This window comes from Molossus molossus, unplaced genomic scaffold (assembly GCF_014108415.1).
Source record: "Molossus molossus isolate mMolMol1 unplaced genomic scaffold, mMolMol1.p scaffold_m16_p_2, whole genome shotgun sequence".
Taxonomy (NCBI): domain Eukaryota; kingdom Metazoa; phylum Chordata; class Mammalia; order Chiroptera; family Molossidae; genus Molossus; species Molossus molossus.
In genome coordinates this window covers 22,738,060-22,761,390 of record NW_023425355.1, presented here as the reverse complement: position 1 = coordinate 22,761,390, position 23,331 = coordinate 22,738,060, and the positions used below count along the sequence as shown (strand labels likewise).

Sequence of the window (23,331 nt, the reverse complement as noted above, 5' to 3'; positions counted from 1 at the left end):
TTACCACTCTGAGACTCATTCTCCTTACCTGTAAAATGAAGGAAATAACTATAGTTACTATACACATTAATGACAAAAATTAAGTAAGATAGTGATGTAAAGCTCACAGAAGAAATGCCTGAAACATTGTAGGTGCTCAGTAAATGTTAGCTCCCTCTCTTTCTTTTTTTTTTTTTAACATTGGTTTGTTTGGTTTCCCCCCCCCCCCCTTTATTGATTTTAGAGGGAGAGGAAGAGAGAGATAGAAACATCGATGAGAGAGAACATCAATTGGCTGCCTCCTGCATGCCCCCACTGGGGATCAGGCCCACAACCTGGGCATGTGCCTTGACCAGGAATCAAATCAGCAACCTCTTGGTGCATGGGTCGACACTCAACCACTGAGCCACACCGGCCAGACTTAGCTCCCTCTCTTTACTTCACTTTTGAGATGGTGAAAAATGCTTCATCTGATCACCCATATTCGGTTACAAAGCAAGTTCAGTCACAGCCTTCCCTTCAAAACATAACATTTTAAAATCAATAACACTTAAAAAAAAAAAAAAAACCTGCCTTTACATAACTCTAAACTTACATACATGATGATCCCTCTATTTAGATCCTCCCCTGTAACCTTACCAAATCATTCTTCATTCTCCAAGACCCAGGGGCAAATGTGACCTCTGTGACGTCTCCTCTCCCTACCTAGCACAGCAGGTGGCATTCCAAGAGCACTGTGCTGTCACGTGTTTATTACAGGACTTGACCTTAGCCTCATATGTCCCTCTTTTCTGCCTAGGCCACAAACTCCTCAACAGTAAGAACTATGTCTAGTTGTGTTTGCACTCTCAGCATGATGCCTCATTCATAATGAGGATCTGAAATGTGTGGAATGATTACACACTGTAATGAACATTTATAATAAGCATAACTGTGAGCATGGCCACGCATGCCGCAGAATGAACTGGCTCTCTGCAGACAACTCCAGGTTGAGGGGGAATGAGTTGATCATGTCACTTTCAATCAGGCAATATAGATTTTAAGAAGTTACATGAAGAAATAGGAGGAAAGTACTTGGAATTCACTGAGAAGAGAAGAAAGGATAAGCAGTTATTTCAGATGGATGGGGCAATGTGGCTAATACCTTCACTTAAAGAAAGGGGCAGACAGACAGAAGAAAAGAAGACAAAATTAGGCAACCTAACAGTACCCTAAATATAAAAATAAGCTTGATCCTGTCGAAGTGAGTGAGAAGTAGTCCCTGACATTCACTGGTCAAACAGGGACATTTACTGGTCAAACAGGGAACTTAACCTTGATTCCACTGAACAAGAAATCATAAAGGTCAGTCAGTGACTAACATTATACAATACCGTCTGGCGATAAGTGAGGCAAGAGTAAACCTTATCTTGAAAAAGTAAACTTTATAAATACCGTGTGTGTGTGTGTGTGTGTGTGTGTGTTCAGGGGAGTAACATCGAGTTAATTTTTTTATTTGCCCTGAAAAAAAGATTTTTAAAACAACCACTGCCATAAAGAATTCCAGGTTTCGGATGGTTCAGAGAGAAATGAACTTTTTGCTGTTTTTAGAACTGCATCATAATTGGGAGATGTCTTTCAGCAAACAAATGATAGAGTACAAAACTCAGATGTCAAAGTAGCTGGAAAGGTTTGGCCTCAACTGCATTCAGGTAGCATGTTAAGAGGCATAGGATTGCCTGCGATTGTATGTGGAGAAGAGCAGATAAAGAGTGAAAAATTCAAAATCCGTACAGACGGTAAGTTAAAAGTGACTAGCATCAAAATTTGTTGAGGGCCCTGGCCAGTTTGGCTCAGCAGTTAGAGCAGTGGCCTGCAGACCGAAGGGTCGCGGGTTTGGTTCTGGTCCAGGGAACGTACTCAGGTTGCAGGTTCGATCCCTGACTCCAGTCAGGGTCATGCAGGAGGTAACCAATCAATGTGTCTCTTTCACATCGATATCGATGTCTCTCTCACTCACCTGCTCCCCCCCCCCCACCTCCTTCCTTCCCTCACTTCCACTTTCTCAAAAAAAAAAAACAATGGAAAAATATTCTTGGGTGAGGTATCATAAAATTAGCAGGTGGAAAAATAGCCTTTTAAAGGCATTAGGATGAGAATGAATTTTTTTTAAGTCAGAAATGAGATAAATGATAAGAGGTATAGTTTACAACTACAAAATTGTATAAACAGTCCATCCTCTACTCACTAGATACCAATAGCACCCTCCCCTACTTATGACAACCAAACATGTCTCCAGACATTACCAAATGTCTCCTAGGAGGTTAAACTGTCCCCCAAAGAGAACCACTGCTGTCAAGAAAAAGAGGAACATATTGTTGGGGACAGAGGAATACTACATTCTTCCTTATATATTTGTCCAAAACACAATGTTCTTTGGGTTAGATGAGGTCAAAAACAAAAAGGATATCAACAACCAGGATCATATTTGGAGACAATATGAATCTGTAAGAATAGTTAAGAGAGATATTTTAAAAACATAAATTTTTCAAAACACTTAGTCTGCTTAATGATCAGCTTTCCCAGTTATGCTTGTTTTTTTTTGTTTTTTTTTAATGTTTTTATTGATTTTCGAGAGAGAGGAAGAATGAGGGAGAGAAACATAATCAGTTGCCTCCTGCACGTGCCCAGATCAAGGATGAGAGCTGCAACCTGGGCATGTGCCCTGACCAGAAATCAAAGCAGCGATTTTTGGTGCACGGGACGATGCTCAACTAACTGAGCCACACTGGCCAGGGCCCCAGTTTATATATATATATTTTTTTGTAGAGATAGAGTGGAAGGGAGAGAGAGGAAGGGAGAGAGAGTGAGAAACATCGACGTGAAGGGACACATCGAGTGGCTGCCACCCGCACGACCAACCAGGGCCGGGGACAAACTGCAACCGAAGTACGTGCCCTTAGCGGGAACCGAACCCGGGTCTCTCCGGACCGCAAGCCGACGCTCTAACCGCTGAGCCAAACCGGCCAGGGCCCCAGTTTATATTATTATGAGAGCTTAAGATATCCTTTACCTCATTTGATATGTATTATACATAGCTCAATGAAAAGAACCAACATAGAAATTTTAGCTCATTAAGATTAGTGATCATAAGTGTGAAACCACCTGATTCCAGGCACATACCGGTATATTCATGAGCTACTTTACTCATCACATTTTCCAAAGTTCCTTTTGGGAAGGATGATGGTTAGGGTTGAGGGACTACAACTCAAATCACAATAATGTGCTTCTGTATTATTTGGCACTTAAGCCCAGAGTTTAGGGCTCTACCGCTCATCACATGTCAACGCAAAAAGAGCTTGTCACACTCTCAGCAGCCTAATTAAAAAAAAAAAAAAAAAAATAGTGCTTAGCTGAATAATGCCACACTTTTATAGCAGCCAATCTTTAGGCAAAGCAGGCACAGGAAGCAGCAGGAGAAGGTAGGTGGTTCTTGGCACTTCCCTAAACAAGAAATAATGCATATTGTGTACTTGTGTAACAGGAGACAGCATTCATTTTTCCAAAGCAGTTTTACTTCACACAAAATTGCACAAACAAACAGAAGGGGAATGGAGAAGGGAAGAGAGCAACTAAAAGATGAAGCATGCGGTATGGCTTGCAATGTTCAGAAGCGACTCTCTTCATGGCTAACATACAAAGAACAAAAAAGAAAACTGCATGCAATATGCAACAGTAGTCAAGTACAGCCGGCCTTGTGTGCCGACCATGAAATTATCTAACAGAGGCCAAATAGCCAGACGGTTTTTTGTTTTTTTTTTTGCTCTTGTTGTTGTTGTTTATTAATTAATTTATTTTTGTTACAGATGTTTCTCCTTTTCCCCCCCCAGACACCCTCCTCCTGATCCACCCCTCCCACCCCCACCAGCATTGTTGTCTATGTCCATTGGTTACACATATGTGCATATAAGTTCTTTTTTAATTAATTTATTTTTGTTACAGATGTTTCTCCTTTTCCCCCCACTGATTCCCCCCTCCCTCTCCCTCCCCACCCTCACCCCAGCTTTGCTGTCCATGTCTGTTGTTCATGCACACATGCATATAAGTTCTGTGGTTTATTTTTAAGAGTTACGTTCGTGTATCCTTAAAATCCACAGCCATATCACTTTTATCCTCGTGGCTCTTTTCTAGCAATGGTCACTACTTCATGGCAGTGATTCCAAAAATTTTAACTTTTGATCATCAATGGCACTAAAATGAATGGCCCTGAACTCTGTCTCCTAAATTACACATAAGCACACTGCAAAATCTACACCAGGTCCAACCATCACCAGTCTAGAAAACCACTAGATCATCAGGTCATGAAATTAAAGCTACTCTGAAGTTTAGGGTCTTCGGCACTATAGAAAATCATGGTTAAAAACAAGGGATTTTATAGTCACACTGGTCTTGAACTCCAAATTCACCACTGTATATCCTCAGGCAAGTTACTTATGTGCTCCGAGCCTTTCTCCTTACCTATAAAATAACGGTTCTGAAAATCAAATGGATTGCTATCGATGGGGGACAATACCTACCATCAATCCCTGAGCATCCCTGCAAATTCTTGCTGGGGATGCCAAGACTGACAGGCCCTGACAGTCCTTCCCCCAGGCCATTTCCCAGCGCTTTGTTTGCAGCAAGCAACCCTGAAGATGGAGTAATCATATCTCCCCTCCCCAGACACAGAGCAGGCTTTGCATCGGCAAACTATAAAAGTGATACGTCCCCTAAGCTCAGTGTCCCTCTCCTATAATACAACTCACTACCTGTGTAGGTATCCACCCTGGTCCATTTCATGGGGCTTAAGACCATAGTGAACCAGCGTGGCATGTTGACATTCTGGCTACTGTTTTTGCAATGAACAGTAAACTGTGTTTTATCTCTGATCCGGGAGTCTTGTGTCTTCTGCAACCATCCAGGAAACAGCAACAGGTGGGTAAGCAGGATTAAATCCCAGACCATACACGGTTCTTGACACATACACTTAAGGCACAAAGAAGAGCAACCGTACACATGAGGTTGTTCGTTGAGAATCACCTCTGGGTAGGCCTGAGTACTGTGTTTGTCAGAGAACCAAGGCAAACCACCCAGGAATTAGGCTGACCTCGGGCAAAGCCAGCATGCTCTAGGACCCTGCACACGGCGCATGGTTGAAACAACATGGATGTGACCTTCACTGAACTGGGCTAACTCAAACTCCAGAAACAGGACAGTGAAGTGAACTGGGATTTTCACCCATTAGCATTCGGCATTGAACAGTCATCTTTCATGATTGTCAACTTTTCGTCTAACTGGAACCCAGATGTCATGTATTTATGTTAGGGAAGATTCATTACTGCTCTCGGTAACCTTTGATTCCCAGCACGTCAGAGCTGAATGGAACCTTGAAGACTGTTTATTTCAACTCCCTTATTTTACAGAACAAACTGACACCCAGAGAGAAGATAGATAAATGACTTACCCAGAGTTACATTTTTAAAGTAGTCACCTTCCTCTCTACATAACCTCTTTAAACTGCCAGGAACTAACTCTTTAAAAAAAAAAAAAAAGGATTTAATAGGATCAGTTAGATATCCTATTTAGCCTATTTCAACTCTGGATATAGCATATGCAATAGTCTTTGATTCTATAAAATAAAATGTGGGGTCTTGAAAACATTAAGTACAAGTACTAAGATCAAAATATAGTTTCTACTAGTTTATGACAACAGGGTTGGTGACGGGTGTGGATGGGAAATGCTTTTAAATAAATCTCTGTCACACTCAGTAACTGATTTCACATCCAATGGCCATCCCTCCGCATGTTATTTCTGTAGCTAGGCAATACCACTCGCCATTAATAATATTTGCCGAAACCAGTAAAAACCACAAGGAATCAGATGATCTTCCAAGTAGGAAACGTGCAAGCGATAATAGAGTACTGAAAGGGAGGGGGTTCGAAAGCAGGGATTTGTAACATAACAAATCTTGATCCACAATTAGCTACAACAGAGCTGGTAGGAAGAGTGTGGAAAATCGGGCCCCGAGCCCTGCACGATTCCGACTTTAAAGTATAACTAATGCCTCGATTCCATTTTATACAGAGATACGGCCACTTAAACAACTTGGTATTTGGTCTCAGACCTACTCAACGTACATTAAAACGGAGCCCTTGGCTCTCACAGAAATTCACAAGAACATCTGAAAACGGTTTGATGAAGCAAGTGGAGGCTCTACTGCGAAAGCCGAGGGGTTTAGAGATTAGAGATCATGGGTTCGCCCTGCTTTGGTAAAACAAATACATGAAAAGCCAAACCACCAGCATGGATAAAATCCAGGCCATTTTTATTTTTTTGCATTGTAAAATTATTCTTCCCTTTAATAGCTTGTTTAAAGACCATTAGCTACTCAACCAAAGGGGAGGAAAAATGTAAGCTAATGCACTGCCAATGAAAAACAAGCTGTGATGTCAGCCGAAGAAAAGATTGTTTCTACTCACAAATGTTTTATGTACACACTGACTCTTCTGGAAGACATTGATTTTGTAATGTGAGGTACTCAGCTGCAGAGCATATTATTAGAGAAAATGCTTCTGCCAAATTTATTTTAACTCATCTTAACTTGCTATATGTTCTTGCCTTGTAGCACGGGCAATGGGAATGGAAATAAATTGAAGTTATGACACTAACTTCCCCAAAATGCAGTCTTATCCATCACAATCTGTAACCATGTAAAGCACTGTGGCACAATAATGTCCAGAAAATTACTTGGAAGAGTGCAGAAAGGGAGGAGCCTTAAATAAGAGAAAGTAATGAACATATTGAACCTGTAGCCTAGGTCCTCAAGGACACAGGCCTCTACATCTGAGGACTGCAATAATTCAAAAGCAAATGTAGTCAGGTTTAGGGCAACATGTTACATAGATATACACCTTGCATTCTTTTTGTCAGAATCAATGACCAATGGAAAATACCTACCTAAATGAGATCCTTAAACTAGGTCCTGGGCCTTGCTAACTTTCCTGTGAGGTTTTAGAACAAAATCCATCTGGTTTTTTTGTTTGTTTGTTTCTTTGTTTGTTTGTTTAGAGTGGGAGGGAGAGTGGGAGGAAGAAAGAGAGAGAGACATGGATGTGAGAGAGACACATGGATTGGTTGCCACCTGCACAACCCTAACTGGGGCCGAGGACAAACTGGCAACTGAGGTACGTGCCCTTAGCGGGAATCGAACCCGGGACTCCCCGATCCGTGGGCCCATGCTCTAAATGCTGAGCCAAACCAGCCAGGGCCAAAATCCATCTGGTTTTAAGTGTAGTACCTAGCCCATATGGCACCTTAGTGTGCATTAGACAAAAAATAGTGCCCTGAAGACACAGTCTTGTGAATGGGCACATGATCTGGTAAGTGATGTGACCTCTATGGTCTCTCACCCCTGAGTAGGGCCCCACCATACACCAGGGCCCTGGTCTCTATAACACATATACTTTATTAAAGTTCAAAATAGAAGTGTACAGTCAACATAAGGTCTTTCTTCCTATATACAGAATCTTCCTAAACAGCTTCATCCAGCATAATATGCTATTAAGCATTTGAGATTTTTATCAGTGATTGATTTCAAAACAACACCTCCACAGCTTTCTGTCCCCTGGATAAAACAAAAGGAGGAAAGGCCACCTGTCCAGCCCCAACAATTATCACTCATCTCCTGTTTGGAGGGAAATGACCCACCTGATTGGGTCAGTAAAAGGGCAGCCTAGAAGTTGCAAAGTGGAGATGGATTACTAATCTAAGTCTAACTTAAATCCACCAAGTTGGGAAATTATAAGCCTATCGCCTCCTGGCACAATAATCACAGCAGTAAATTGTTCTCTGGAAGGCAGTGGTTACACAATTTCTTTAGTAAATCTATGTGGAGAGTAGGCCACTTGCCCAAGTTAATTATCATACTTAACCCGGTCCACCCATCCCCAGCTCTATCACCTTATTAGTGTAGCCTGGTTTTCCATTTTAACCCCACAAAGGTTTAAATAAGAAACCTTAACAGTTCAGAGTTCTTTATCCAGATTCAGCAACCTAGTGTGTATTAAAGTGGCTAAAAACCAAGACACCTCAAATACCAAAGCGGCATTTGTATTGAAATAAAAACTAGAGCTAGTAACATAAACTTAGCTGTGTGTGTGTGTGTGTGTGTGTGTGTGAGAGAGAGAGAGAGAGAGAGAGAGAGAAACCATATGAACCCTTTACCTACAGAACTCAAGTACACATTTCCTTCACCCAACTATCTACAACATTTCCCTGGGAGGAAAACTCTTACACATAAACCTCACCCCACTTGACAAATTGCAAAATGAAGAATGAGTGATTACCCAATCAGTGAATGGAGCCAAAAGTCTTAATTTGGTCTATTTTCTACAGCACAAAGTAGCTATTCTAAAGAGTCTCTGCACACTTACATAGCCAACCTTTCCAGACACTTCTACAGAATTAAAGACAGAAGAGAACTTAATTGGATGTGATCCTTTATGGTAGCACTTTAGGTAGAATAACTTTGACTACGATTTTACCATTAATTTAAAGCTGTATTTGTTTAAGGAACTCAGTGACATGTATAGTAATTAAGCACACATTAGATTAAAATCTAATTTTTTTTAGGCTATTGGGGATATTTGATTATGAACTGAGTATTATATGATGCCAAGGAACACGTTAATTTTTAAAGATGCAACAATGGCATACTGGTTACATTTTTTTTTAAGTGATTTTTAGAGATGCACACTAAGTACCTAGGAGTAAAATGACATGATACCTGAGATTTGCATTGAAATACTTTAGCAAGAAAAAAATAAAAGATGAATGAAGCAAAGGTTGAAAATCAAGATAAATACTGTACGGGATGGGGCAAAAGTAGGTTTACAGTTGTGAGTACGTGAAACAGTTTATTTTTGTATTATTATTTATTGTATTATTTTCCATACGAAAAACTGTAGACCTACTTTTGCCCCACCCTGCACATGGGTAATGGATATGTGGTGGTTCCTTATATTATCCTCTCAACTCTATAGTATGTTTGAAATTTTCGTATGTTTTATTAAAAAGTCTTAATTAGCCCTTAATACAAAGAAAGTGGAAACTTTATTTTACCTCTTTTACTTCAAGGTGGGTAAGAGACTAACAAGTTTAGGGTAGATAAAACTTCCTCATCATTTTGACCAGATCTTAACCACAGCGTGTGGATATCTATGACAAAACAAGAAATAAGAAGTTTTCTGTTGTTGTTTATTTTTTAATTTTTTTTCTGTATTGATTTGAGAGAGAGAGGAAGGGAGAGGGAGAGAGAGATAGAAGCACTGATGAGAGAGAACATCAACTGGCCGCCTCCTGCACGCCCCCCACTGGGGATCGGGCCCACAACCTGGGCGTGTGCCCTGACTGGGAATCGAACCGGCGACCTCTTGGTGCGAGGGTTGATGCTCAACCACTTAACCACACCGGCCGGGCAAAATAAGAAATTTTTTAAAGGACTGTGCCTGATGTCTTTTCTCCTTTGGGTGAGCACTGGAATTGCCAGGTGATTGACTCCAACAGCCTCTGGGGAATAAGTCAATCCTAATGAAGTCTTGGATTCCTACCTAGGCTGCCTAGGTAGCTACCTGGAAGCTTGTCACTTGAAGTAGTCACCATAACTGTCAGAGCTCTAGGGAGAGAAACTGGCAGTCAATTTGCTGGTCTGTATTTGGTAGCAAGGTCGCTTTCTCCCCCTAAAGCCATACAGAAAAACCTTCATTAAGCCAAAGCCTGTGTAAATAGTGATTAGTAAGAATTCTGTTTTTTACATTCTTTCATGAGAAAGGCGCCAATACCCTTTCCCCCAGGCCACCTCACGTAAGGTGTCCGTCAAAGCTACAGCCAGAGTAAATCCTTTAGACTGAAACCAATGTGACCCGATCAAGTAGATAAGTTTTAAATAAGTATGAGTTGATTTCTTTCTATTACTTACATTAATAATAAATAGCTACGTGGAAGTATATCTGAACCTCCTTTTGCATGCATCATTTTTGAGCAATCTTCCATATGGGTGTTTTCTACAAGATGCCCACTTGGATAACAAGTATATTACCAGCCCTGGCCGATCTGGCTCAGGAGTTAGAACGTCGGCCTGCGGACCAAAGAGTCATGGGTTCGATTTCAGCCAAGGGCACGTACCTCAGTTGTGGTTGGTGTCTGGCCCTGGTCGGGGTCGTGCGGGTGGCAACCAATTGATGTCTCTGCCCCCCCCCCCCTCGCTCTGTCTCACTCTCTCTCTCGCCCTCCCACTTTGTCTGGGGAAAAAAAAAAAAACAAGTATATAACCATAGTGCAAGTCACCTAGCCAACATCTTTGTTTCTTCAGGATTGAGACAAAAATAAAGTGTCAAACAGCCAAAATTTAACAGAAGAAACTGGTCTCTTGTGCATGGCAGACTGAATATAGGAAGAGGAGAAAGTTAGGTCTTCAATAACAATCCCTATGGTGCTAGTGATACCCAGTAATATTTAGGTAAATGTGCTGATTCAGGTAAATGAGCATATATTACGTATGTAGTATTTTCAGAGCATCCTGTTATCTGCAGTGTTCTTTGAGACCAGGTTGGGAAAGAATATGAGTTCACTTCAATGACATGTTCTACTGAAAGCTAGGTGGATTACAATTATAACTGTTCCAAAAAGGAACAAAAAATAAAATGAGATTGAATAATTTTTCACTTTCAGAGTTCCTGAAGCATAATGACTCAGTGTCTCAGCTAACTTTGACAAAGAAGTGCTAGATCAGACCCCCTAACACATCAGTGACTCAGTTTCCTTATTTGTACAGCAGCAGCACAATACCTGACAAGACAGATGTCATAAATATCTAATGAAAGTTTTTTAACAACATTTTTAAATGTTTCAAATTCAAAGGGTAGCCGGGTTCTTTAAAAAAATTACTTGACAAAAAAGTTACATTCACATATTATATTCATTCGGTGAGAAAAAATATTAGTAAAAGGACAGAATGGATATCCTCCAAACGGACAAATGGAATTGGGGAGAGAATAAGGAATCAATAAACATATAATCAACTATATTACGGTACTTTATATAATAATAATGTTAGAATTATCATATTGCAAAAAAAGCCATTAAACCATCCAACCACAATACATTTGACTCAGGTAATATAAGGGGTTAACAATAATGCTCTATATTTGCATAGCAATACAAAATTTCCTAATGCTTTCTCATTCAATTACTGTTTTATCTAAACCACTTTGTGAAGCAAATCAGGCAGACATTGTCTCAGGACAGGCAGCTGTTAATCAAAGGGCTCAAACTTGTGTTTAAGGGCTCATCAGAGATCACAAGCAAATAAAGGACAGGACAAACCCTGGAACTAAGGTCCTTTGACCCTCCATTCATTCCTCTTTTCCAATAATATGAAGCCTCCTACTACTAATCACAATAAAATCTTACTTAGGTCATCAGCAGTTTTGATATTGTTTCTCTGTGTGGAAGTTCCTGAACTTCAGAGCCTGCTCTGTAACACAAAAGCCCAAACAAATAAGGGGTAAGGGATTTCTCCCAGCCAGGAAGTTTCTTGAATTCCAAAATTAAAGAAATGACACAACCCGGCCGGTGTGGCTCAGTGGTTGAGCATGGACCCATGCACCAAGAGGTCCAGGTTCGATTCCCGGTCAGGGCACATGCCCAGGTTGTGGGCCCGATCCCCAGTGGGGGGCATGCAGGAGGCGGCCAATCGATGTTCTTGCTCATCGATGTTTCTATCTCTCTCTCTCCCTCTCCCTTCCTCTCTCTCTAAAACTAAAGAAAGAAAAAAATTTAAAAGAAAGGCCACAGAAGAGTGTACAGAATAGTTTCATTTGATGGAGTATGTATGCTAAGGTTAAAAAAAAAGGCACATAAAAGTAAACATTTATTTTTTTAAGCCTCTTTTCAACAATTTATACTCTCAAAATGTCCAGCCCATGCGGAGAGAATTCCCAGCTTACGATAATTTACTGAGTAGTTTTGCACCCAAGCACTGGCCTGCAAAGTTTTCACGAAAAGGCACACTGTAGGACCCTTGCCCGGAAGCACTTTAGAATCTTTGTAAATACAAGATCAGCCTGTAACATTCAGACTCCAGAGAGCTAGGAGCTCAGAATAAGGAAGAACCTTCAGTAAGGTGAAGTAATCAGTGAATGTTTAGTGGAAGCAGGAGAGAATTTTGAGGCAGGAGCTGGGCTGAGAACCACAGGTGAGGTTTATAAAGGAGGACCAGGATAGGCAGTTCTGATTTGGTGAAGATGTTCAGGGTGGGTGGCAGAAAGGAGAGGCACTGAGGAAACTGAGATGCAGAGAAACATGCTAAGTAAATGGATGAGCTGCCATTGGAATCCAGGTCTCCAACTCTAAACAGCCAATTCTTTTACCCCATGGTGTTCCTCCTAACTGGTCTTCTTGCCTCCATTCTGACACCCCTCTCCAAGAAATTCTCCACTGTATTAAGTTTCTATCTGAAACACAATTCTGATCAGGTCAAGTCTCCGGCTTAAATCGCTCAATGTCTTACTATGGCTTTCAGAAAGAAGCCGAACCTCTAACACACAGCATACAAATACGCATCATGGTCAGCACTCTGCCTCTTTTCCAGCAGGTCAATCATGTGTTCCCTTTGTTTCAGCCATTAACATCTCCCCACAGTTCCTTTACTGGACATGCTACCATTTCTCTCTACCTTTGCATATGTTGTTCTTTCAACCTAGAATGCCTTTCCCTCCCATTCTTCAATTAATGGCCTATTCTTCAAGCCTTGGTGCAAATGTCACCTACCCGATTGGCCTTTCTTTACCACACTCAAGCATCCAATTAGATTTAGATGCCTCTCCATGATGTTTTTACATCCTCCTCTTATGCATATTCCAATCATTCCTTATCACACAGCTCTTTAATCGTTAACTTCCCTGTCTCCCTTATTCTACCTCTCCATATATCACCAACCCTCAGAATAATGCCTAGCACACAGCAGATGCTCAGTAAATGTTTGTTACAGAAATGAAATCATAACGTTCAGACTTCATCAATTAAAATCAAACATGATTTATCCAATTAAAAACCAATAACCAAATACACAGGAAGTTATTTAATAACCACAAAACTTCTGTTACTTCAAGTTACTATTTTGACTCTACTATTAAAGGACCCAAAGGCTTCAGGAATCATACAGAAACACAAAGTCAAAACACAAAAACACCCAAGAATGGTAAGCCACTCTACACCACTGTGTGAATGGTAAGCCACTCTACACCACTGTGTGTGTGTGTGTGAGAGAGAGACAGAGAGAGACAGAGAGAGAGAGAGAGAGAGAGAGAGAGAGAGAGAGAGAGAGAGAGAGGTGTTAGCTCTACCTTAACACTAGCCTCTCTTAATTGCTAAGTCACTGCCTTAAACATGTGGGATTCAATCATAACAAATCTAGAGCTCTCTCTTCTGCTCAATTTGACAAAAATCCATTCCATGGTTGACATCAAGTTACTCATTAATCTAAGACTCATGCTGTTTGATGAGATGCTACAATCAGGGCCTCACCAGATAGTTACATAAGATACAAAGCTCCCTATTAATGCATTATTCAAAATGTGATGAGTCCCAAACAAGGTTGCCTTCATTAAAAAGCAGTGAAATAAAAGGGTCATTATGAGGAGGCACAATAAGAAGATGGAATTAAATTTTGTTAAATTTTGACTGAATTCATCTTAAACGAAAGTTGTTCAACGAAAGTTGAAAATATTCTCACCAATACCCATCAAAAGCTGAGGATGTAAAAAGTATAGTTCTTCAATATAAAAAACATGCCCTCCTTCTCCAGTTTTCCAGAACAATGAGGAACTAAATGAAAACAACTGAATCACAAGCCTTATACTTTATGAATCCACCATAGACAGCTATTGAGTTCATTTTTCTATGTAGTGGAAACTTTCACCTTAGCTAATACTATATTGACATTGTATAATTAATTTCTTTTTACCCCCAAGTGAATTACCTTCAATATCAATCACTCCTGTAGTCAGTGCTGTTTTGATCCTCCCTTCATCACTGACCTCATCTCCCTAGTAACTTCAAGTGGAATCAACTGGTGTCTCTTTCTCTTTCTCCCCCCCTTTGGTACCCCAACAGTTCTTACTCCTCTATAGGTGACAGATGCCTTAGAGAAACTGATGAAAACTGTGGGGCCCAGAAAAATGCATGTACCTACGTACAAATCTTTTCATACAATTTCACGAGTTTAAGAACTGCTATCCCCCACAATCACCCACACAAATAATTTCTATTATAATCCCACAAGCACGGGCACACATGCACACAATTAAGGACTATTACACTGATTAATAACATAATACCCCAAATAATAAAATTTAGTCTAGGTAAAACTTTATCTTCCTAGCAATATATTTTTTTTTTCTGTATTGATTTGAGAGAGAGAGAGGAAGGGAGAGGGAGAGATAGAAACATCAATGAGAGAGAACATATATCAGCCACCTCCTGCATGCCCCCGACTGGGGATCAGGCCCACAACCCAGGCACATATGCCCTGACAGGGAATCAAAATGGCAACTTCTTGGTGCATGGGTCGAAGCTCAACCACTGAGCCACACCGGTTGGGCTCTTCCTAGTAATATTTTAAGTTAAGAATCCCAAATGAACTTTTCTCTAAAAGGCCTTAGAAGAAAATGCCGAGCACTTCAATAAGGCAACTCAAAATAAGGAGTAAGGCATTTATAAAAAGAAGTTTACCAAGTCTTGTTTGGTCAACTTGCTTGCCTTAAAAAGTGCTGAAACATCTTCCCAAATGTGTCCTTATTAACTGACACATCTGCTTGTAAAATCATGTAAGGTTCAAATGTTATATTTGAGCAAAAAAGAAAAGTTCTCACTGATATTAACACGCTCTTGGATTCAAATACTTGTTCTACTACATCAAGCTATGTTCAACACCAAACAGTGTCAGCCAGGGACTGAAAGTGACACCACCTCATAACTATCTAGTTACCTTATCAAAGGAAGTAAGACATAAAAGATGAAACAGGACAAATGACCAAACAGAAGACAATATAATCAAGGTGTTATTTACTAACAGGCAGAGATCAGTGCTTTCCCTTGGGAGCATACTTCCAAACACTGAAAGGATCTTGCTGGTTGTACCAAACTGTTTGTGGAAACTTATCAACCAAAACTGTTTGTGGAAACTTATCGATTCACTTTTATTTTTGCTTCAACTTTTGTTCACAGCTTAAACCACAGTTCTGTGCAGACTCAGAAGTAAAAGGAAATATGACCACTCTTTTACCACAAACTGATAAATTTCAAAATCACGGCATCAGAATTTTTAACTACATCCAACTCAGGTGATACACTCACAAAACTTTTCTGACTTTCATGATGGTGGGGTGCCCATTAAACCCAGGGTAGACAATTCACAAAGACCTCGTGACTCCGTTTCTTCCCTTGTAGTTACTGGGCTAACAGGGCACTTCAAGTAAGTAAATTCTCAATTTGCCTCAAGTTACTGGAATTGATGAGACTCCAAACTTATTTTTTCTACCCAACCAGGTCCCTTCCCACATAATGGAAAGCTGTATATTTCCTGAAACTATAACACTTTGACCACTATTTCCCAATGTGAAAAGCAAATAGGAGGCAAGAGAAGGAAGTATAACATGTACAGACCAAACTGGCCAGATGCCATAAGAAACGGCATTATTGCCCTAGCCGGTTTGACTCAGTGGTTAGAGTAGCGGCCTGTGGACCAAAGAGTCGCAGGTTCGATTCCGGTCAAGGACATGTATCTCTGGTTGTGGTTTGTCCCCAGCCCTGGTAGGGTGGAGGGGGAGGCAACCAGTCGCTGTGTCCCTCTCACAACTATGTTTCTCACAACTATGTTTCTCTCTCTCTCCCTCCCACTTTATCTTAAGATAAACAGGGGAAAATATCCTCGGGTGAGGATAAAAAAAATTTTTTAAAAGAAACGCATTAGTTAAGTCACCCTCCCCTTCCTAATCAAGTTGCTGGTTAAAACTGGAAACTCCAATGTCAACACGTGGCTTGTGCTTCGGAGCCCGACTACCACCGTTCGGACAGGAGTCTCTGCGGAACGTGTACAGGCAAACCATTTCCCCTCGTGGCACCCGAGGGAGAAAGTTGACCCCCAAAAAGAGGAACCCCTTTTTACTGATGAGCAGAGGAAACTCCAGTATTTCCCAATCGAATACCGGGCCCCATAGAGTTCATTCCCCTGCCCATGGAGTCAGTAGCAGGAAATGGACTGCCGGCACTGGTTCACACACACTCAGGACCGTGATCCTTGTCAGCCTGCTTCTCAAGTTCTGAATCGGCTCAGTGAGAGCGCTTGTCTGCCTCCGCCTATTCACACACGACAGTTGGTGGTACCTCACCCAGCCTCCAACTCCCACGCTCCCCCCACTTTCCCAAGAAATGTTTCTTGGGAGAGCACATGGAGAGGCAGGGGGAGGGCGGCGCACGTAGGCGTCTCTTCCTTCAATTTCTGCTAAAGTGAAAAAGACTTGGGCGGGGGTGGGGGGGCTAATTGTGTGTGTGTGTGGGGGGGGGGTGTTTTGTTTTGTTTTATAGGATTTTTTTTCTTTTTTCTTTTCGTAAGTCTGTGGGTGGGCTCCCAAGTATGTGGACTGCGAGGAAGAGCGGTTTCCCCGTCCGGACCCTAACGGCGATCAAAGAGGCAAAACCCAGCAAGTGACAGGGGCGGGAGGGGACCGGGATCGCGCGAAGGAGCTTCGCGCCCACAAGTTCCACAAACGGCAGCCCCTGCCCAGGACTCGGGGTCTCCCCAAGTTGGGGTGGGGCCTTTCTCCTCCCCGCGGTGCCGCCCAGGCCGGCGGGAGGGAGAAAGGGGGTAAGTGGAGAAGGGGGTGCTCTTCCGCCCCCTCGCCGTCTGCGCGCCTCGGCGTGGCCGCTCCTCGAGCGGCGCCCCGAGTTGTCCAGCGAGGTCGCGGTCGCCCTTGGGAGGGGGCCCCGGGGGCCCCCGCGGTCAACGGCAGGAGGACCCCGGGGCTCTCGCTTGTCCCCAAGGCCGGCGGGGGCGGCGGGAGCACTCACCAATTTGGGTTTGTTTTTCGTTTCCTCTTCGTTGGCGGCCCGGTTCCCCGCGCTCCGCTTGTTGCTCCGGCCCCCGCCGGGCTCCTCGCTGCCGCCTCCCGCCACCGCCGCCGCCGCCGCCCCGGGCTGCTCCATCTTTCTCCGGCCCTGTCACCTGTGCCCTGTCACCCCACCTCTCCGCCACTGAGGAAGCCCCTCGGGGCGCGGCCCCGCGCTGCGCCGGGAGCGCCGCTTCCGGGGAGGGCGTGTGTCTGCGGGGAGCTGGCGGCTTCAGGCCCCCGGGACTCCGGGCTCCCAGCACCCCTGACGCCACACGCCGCTGCCACCACTCGGCGCCGGGGCAAGCCCTGCCCCTGAGCAGCTGCAATTACCGCCGCCGCCGCCCTCGGGGCGGTGTTCGGGGTGGAGAAAGTGCGTGCCTGTCTATAAGGAGGCCTCGGCACACGTGATTCATCAAAGTGCCCGCAGTCCGCCCGCCTGGGCGCCGGCAACTGCTTCCTACTCCCGGTGCCCGCCGGCCGGCTACTGAGCATGCCCGGTGCGGCGGCCGGGCGGCGAGGGCGCCTGTGGGGCGCGCAGCGCCTGCCCGGGCCCCGCGCGGACTGGGAGGGAAGCGGTCCGGGCACAGGAGGGGGGACCCATTTTACAGATGGAGCAACTGAGGCCCGGGAGGGTGCCCGAGTGCGTTGCACTGGAGGATCGAGCTGGGTGTCAGCTTTCGCCGTGTAGGCCAGGGCCCCTGCCCCGGAGAAGCCTGCTGGGGTGCGGCCCGCTAGGCTCCGGGGGCGGCTGGCGGGGCGGCGGAAAAGCACCGCGGGGAGCGCTGATTAATTGCCTAGATTAGGAGGACTGTGCGGGTCGAAGTGGAAGGAGTGAGTGCTTTCTATTGCCATGATTGCGTGGCGCCCGGGAAAGTCTGTCCTTGGCTCCCGAGCTGCCGGCTCGTAGAAGCGGCGGGCACCTGCCACTCAGCTCCCCGGGGGGCGTGGGGCTTGTAACCGCAGCACCTGCGCGGTGACAATGGCACTGAGCGCGCTGGTCTGTTTCCCGAACTACTTTAGGTGTGGGGCTGTTGCGGAGAGTGAAGATCATGCGTGGCAAAACTTTGTTTAGAATGTGAATCTCATAATGAACATAACAGTCTGAGGGGTAGGGTGGACCCAGAAACATGGAAGTAGGGTACAGACTGACAACCCTCAGAAGAGGGGGTGGGGGAGGGAGGGAAGAGATAAAGCACAGAACTTACACGCGTGTACGCATAACCGATGGACATGGACGACAAAGCTGGGGATGGGGCGGGGACGAGGAGGAGGGTGTCAATGGGGTAAAAAAAAAAAAAAAGGAGAAACATCTGTAACAAAAATAAAATTAAAAATAAAATGTGAATCTCAGAACTTATATGCATGTATGCATAACCGATGGATGTAGACAACAAAACTGGGAAAACTGGGGACCGGGTGGGATAGGGAGAAGGGAGTCAGTGGGGGGAAGGGAGAAACATCTGTAACAAAAAAAAATTAATAATAAATAAATAAATAAATAAATAAAGATGCGTTAAAAATAAATAAAATAGAAAAAAATAAAAAGTAAATCTGTTCTTTTATCTCTGTTGTTGAAAGCATTACAGATGTCCTCCCTTTATTCTCCCATTGACCCCCCCTCCTCCTGGCCCCCGCCACCCACTCCCACTCCACCTTCATCACACTATTTTTTATTTATTATTTTTTTTAATTTATTTTTTTTTAATCCTCACCCGAGGACATTTTTCCATTTTTTGTACAGATAGAGTGGGAGGGAGAGAGAGGAAGAGAGAGAGAGAAACATCGATGTGAAAGGGACACATCGAGTGGCTGCCACCCACCCGACCGGGGACAAACTGCAACCGAAGTACTGCCCTTAGCGGGAACCGAACCCGGGTCTCTCCTGACCGCAGACGGACGCTCTAACCGCTGAGCCAAACCGGCCAGGGCTCATCACACTATTGTCTGTGTCCATTGGTTATTCTTTTTTTGTGTGTGTGTGGTACGTGCCCCTAGCAGGAACCGAACCCGGGACTCTCTGGCCCGCAGGCCAACGCTCAACCGCTGAGCCAAACTGGCCAGGGCTGGTTATTCTTATATACATATAAGTTATTAGGTTGATCATTACCCACCAAAAAGAAAATGTAAATCTCTAGACTAATGCTCCATGTTATTGTGCAACAGCAGCAGGACACTGCCAGTATTGTTAGTCATTAAACCTTGAGTTGTCAGGAAGAGGCCCACGCAGTTATTTTTTCCATCCTTTTTAAATAGGGCCCTTTAAAAATAATGTTCTCAGGGAGAACATTCAAGGGGCAGGGCAGGGTTTGAATGAACCAGCATCATAGAATAAGAGCACATATGTTAGGCAAGCTACGTGCAATGTAAGTTCAGGCACTAAGTCTCTAAACATGTCCATATGCCTGTTACTCAGATGTCTTCAGACTAAGACTCCTTTTGCCTTCTCTTCAATCTAAAGTCAGTTCTGCTGAATCTAATTTGTTTATGAACATATTTATTGAGTGTATTAGAATAAATGTGACTATGCCATAGGCATGATCAGGCAATTAACGTGGACAGTACAGTGAAAAGAATGTCAGATATCAAGACAGTTTAAATCCCAACGATGTCATTAACTGTCTTTTTAATCATGCAGATAGTAACCCACCCAGGGACAGCAGAGAAGAAGGAATACGTGCTCCCAGAGAGAGTGGACAAGGAGCCCTAAGGTAAATTTGCTTTGTTGACATTCCTCTTTGACTTAAATTTTGATGTATATTTTGAATTCCACTCACTACACGTGTGCGTGCATGCACACACATGATTTAAATTACTTAAATGTCTCCCCTCCTGAAAAGTTGCATGAATATGGTTGCTGCAGAAAGACATGACCCGTTTGTCCAATGCTTTCACGTTAATTCCTTTGAGAGATGTAGGTGTAGGCCATTGCTGAGGGTTTTCCAAGCTCAAATGATGCTTAGAAATCTCTGTAGACGTTCATTGAGCTCCCTAGGGTATACCAGGTACTATAAAGAGTGTGATGGGTTAGAAAGATGACGCGGACATCGTTTCTGCCATTTAGAATCTCACAGTCTACTGGGAGAGGCAGACCGTTAAAGAACCCCACTTCAGCACAACAGATATGAATAGGGAGCCCAGGAGCTCACTAGGGAGGTATCCCCCCAACCCCCCCAAATGTCAGAGGCTCCGGAACACCTTCCCAAAGAGTTGAGTCTTTAAGGTGTAAAGTCAGTAAGTATTTCTTGACAGCCTACTGAGTCTTAGGTACTGTGCCAGGTTTTGTGGGTACACCGGTGAACAAGACAGATGTAGTTTGCTCTTATGCAACTTGCTGGCTACTGGAAAAGATCTGAAACAAACATGTATTGAGCAATTTACTAAGCAAAGAAGGTGAGTGAAGAACATTCCAAGTGCCCTGGCCAGTTTGGTTCAATGGTTAGAGCGTCAGCCCAGGGACCCAAAGGTCTCAGGTTCAATTCCCGGTCAAGGGCACGTACCTGGGTTGCAGGTTCAATCTCTGGCCCCGTTCCAGGTCATGCAGGAGGCAACCAATTGATGTGTCTCTCTCTGTCTTTCCCACTTCTCTCCCTCCCTCCCACTCTATCTAAAAATCAATGGAAATGAAAAAAATATCCTCGGGTAAGGATTAACAACAACAAAGAACACTCCAGGCAAATGAAATAACAATAGCATGTGCAGAGACCTGTGCTTAAGAAATTGGAGGTGTGGGGTGGAGGCTGCTGTTAGCAAGAGAAGCAGAACACATAAGCAACTTCCAGATCATGAAGGTCCCAGATCATGAAGCTCCCTACTTGTAGGTCTCATTGGTGTGGTTTTAAAACAGGGTAAGGCGTTGTAGTACAAAAACTTCTGTTTGGAGGGTGTAAATAGACATAAAAATGGATTGACATTACTTTGCATGTAAGATGGGTTTCACCACCCTCAGGCCAGGCGAAACTACATTTAAAATCAAGTTAGAGGTCCATATAAAAGGCGCATAATCTTTACTAAAAAAAAAATGAAAAACTCTGTCCCTGACATGGCTTACATTTGACTTCATTGCAGTTATCTCAGCCCCATCTTCCAAATTCTTGATGTTTGTTTTTCAGCATTTTGCTCCAATGAATGTAAACAAACAAACACCCTTCCTTTGGGGCATCAGGGTCATTGGCCTCTCTTGGAAGTTAACACACAAAGGAGCCACTAATCTCCAGCTAGGACACTTTGTCCTCTGATTATGAACCAGGCTCATCCCCATGTGCACTCCCAAGGCTGATCGGACTGCACCCACATTTCTTTATTTTGACCTTTCTGGGACACACCAGTAAGCTGGTGGATGGAGAGACAGCTTCATTCCTATGCTGAAGAAAAAAAGAAGTTACATCACCATCAGTGAGGGTATCAAACATGCATGTTAGAGTCACTGACCTTTTGGTCTCTCCCTCTGGCCTCTCATGAGTTTAGCACCCAGTGAACACAAAAACGCCAGCCCTTGGAGAAAAGAAAGATAAAAGGCTACGAGGCTCTAGTTTTCTTCAAGTTGACCTTAGATGCATCCACTACTCCCCGAGGTTTCTGATGATCCTTATAGTCTTCCTCTGGCTTTTTGTGTCTCCCTTCTGCTGTGTGTTCTCATCTTAACAATCTGGGTCATTAATAGAGAAAGTAAAGAAAATATAAATTAGCCCTGCCAGTGTGGCTCAGCGGTTGAGCGTCGACCCACACACCAAGAGTTCACCGGTTCGATTCCCGGTCAGGGCACATGCCCAGGTTGAGGGCCCGATCCCCAGTGGGGGGCATGCAGGAGGCAGCCAGTCGATTATCCCTCTTATTGATTATTCTATCTCTCCCTCCCTCTCCCTTCCACTCTCTCTAAAAATCAATAAAAAAAAAATATTTTTTTAAGAAAATATAAATTAGACAAATATGAGAAGTAACCACCTTCAGGGTCATGGAAAAATATGTGAATGAAAAGTTGCCTATAAATGAACAAGTATTTCTTAAGCATGTACTAGATAGTCAACATCACACTAGATGTCCAGCAGATAAAAATTACCATTCTGCTATACTGTCATATATGTCTTCCTAAAAAAAAAATCTCTTTTCTGCAAAATTGCACACTAAAAATAACAGGACTTCAGGGGGAAATATGGTTAGGGAAGATCACTTAAATCCAGTGTAGCTTTGTAATCAGAGACTAATGAAAACAATAACTATCCTATTAAAAACACTCACGAGATTACATTTCCACTGGCTTTTGTACCCAGCATCACCATCATCAATGCTAGTAGTCTTCATGATTCCTTTTTCCCGATGTGGCTCCGCAGTCACTTTTTATAGATGTCATTTTCTTTTTTAATATTTTTTCCTGCCCTGGCCAGTTTGGCTCAGAGCGTCAGCCTGCGGTTCAGAGAAACCCGGGTTCGGTTCCCGCTAAGGGCATGTACCTCGGTTGCAGTTTGTCCCCGGCCCTGGTTGGGTCGTGCGGAAGGCAGCCACTCGATGTGTCCCTTTCACGTTGATGTTTCTCCCCCCCCCCCCCCCACTCTATCTGAACAAAAAATGGAAAAAGGTCCTCAGGTGAGGATAAAAAAAAATTTTTTTTTTCCTTTACTGATTTTAGAGAGAGAGGAAGGGAGAGGGAGAGAGAGAGAAACATCAATGAGAGAGAACATCGATTGACTGCCTCCTGCATGCCCCCCCACTGGAGATTTGGCCCACAACCTGGGCATATGTCCTGACCAGGAATCAACCTCTTGGTACATGGGTCGATGCTCAACCACTGAGCCACACCAGCCGGGCTATAGATGTCATTTTCATCAGAACTAACAATCTAATCGAGGAAGACCCAACTTTTATTTATTTATTTATTTTAAATATGTTTTTATTGATTTTTTTTAGAGAGAGAGATAGAAACATTGATGTATGAGAAAAACATTTATTAGCCGCCTCCTGCATGCCCCCCACTGGGGATTATGACCCACAACCCGGGCATGTACCCTGACTGGGAATCGAACCAGCAACCTCTCAGTCCATGCAATGTCGCTCAATCCACTGAGCCACTCCAGCCGCGCAGGACCCAGTTTTTTAAAAACATGTGATGAAGAGTCTTCAAAGCTTCATTATCAGTACAGCTTCATTAGATAGTCTGAAGTGGAAATATTA

The 23,331-nt window shown here is 43.5% G+C and overlaps 1 protein-coding gene across 1 annotated transcript in view; it reads right to left on the bottom strand.

The window, feature by feature from the left end:
- The window catches only part of DIAPH2 (diaphanous related formin 2), a 924,489-nt gene extending 907,229 nt beyond the window's left edge, over window positions 1–17,260 (bottom strand). The window contains exon 1 of the mRNA XM_036270453.1: window positions 17,126–17,260. Within this exon, the coding sequence (XP_036126346.1) occupies window positions 17,126–17,260 (135 nt within the window). The remainder of the gene's footprint in view (window positions 1–17,125) is intronic.
- Window positions 17,261–23,331: the final 6,071 nt, after the last annotated feature.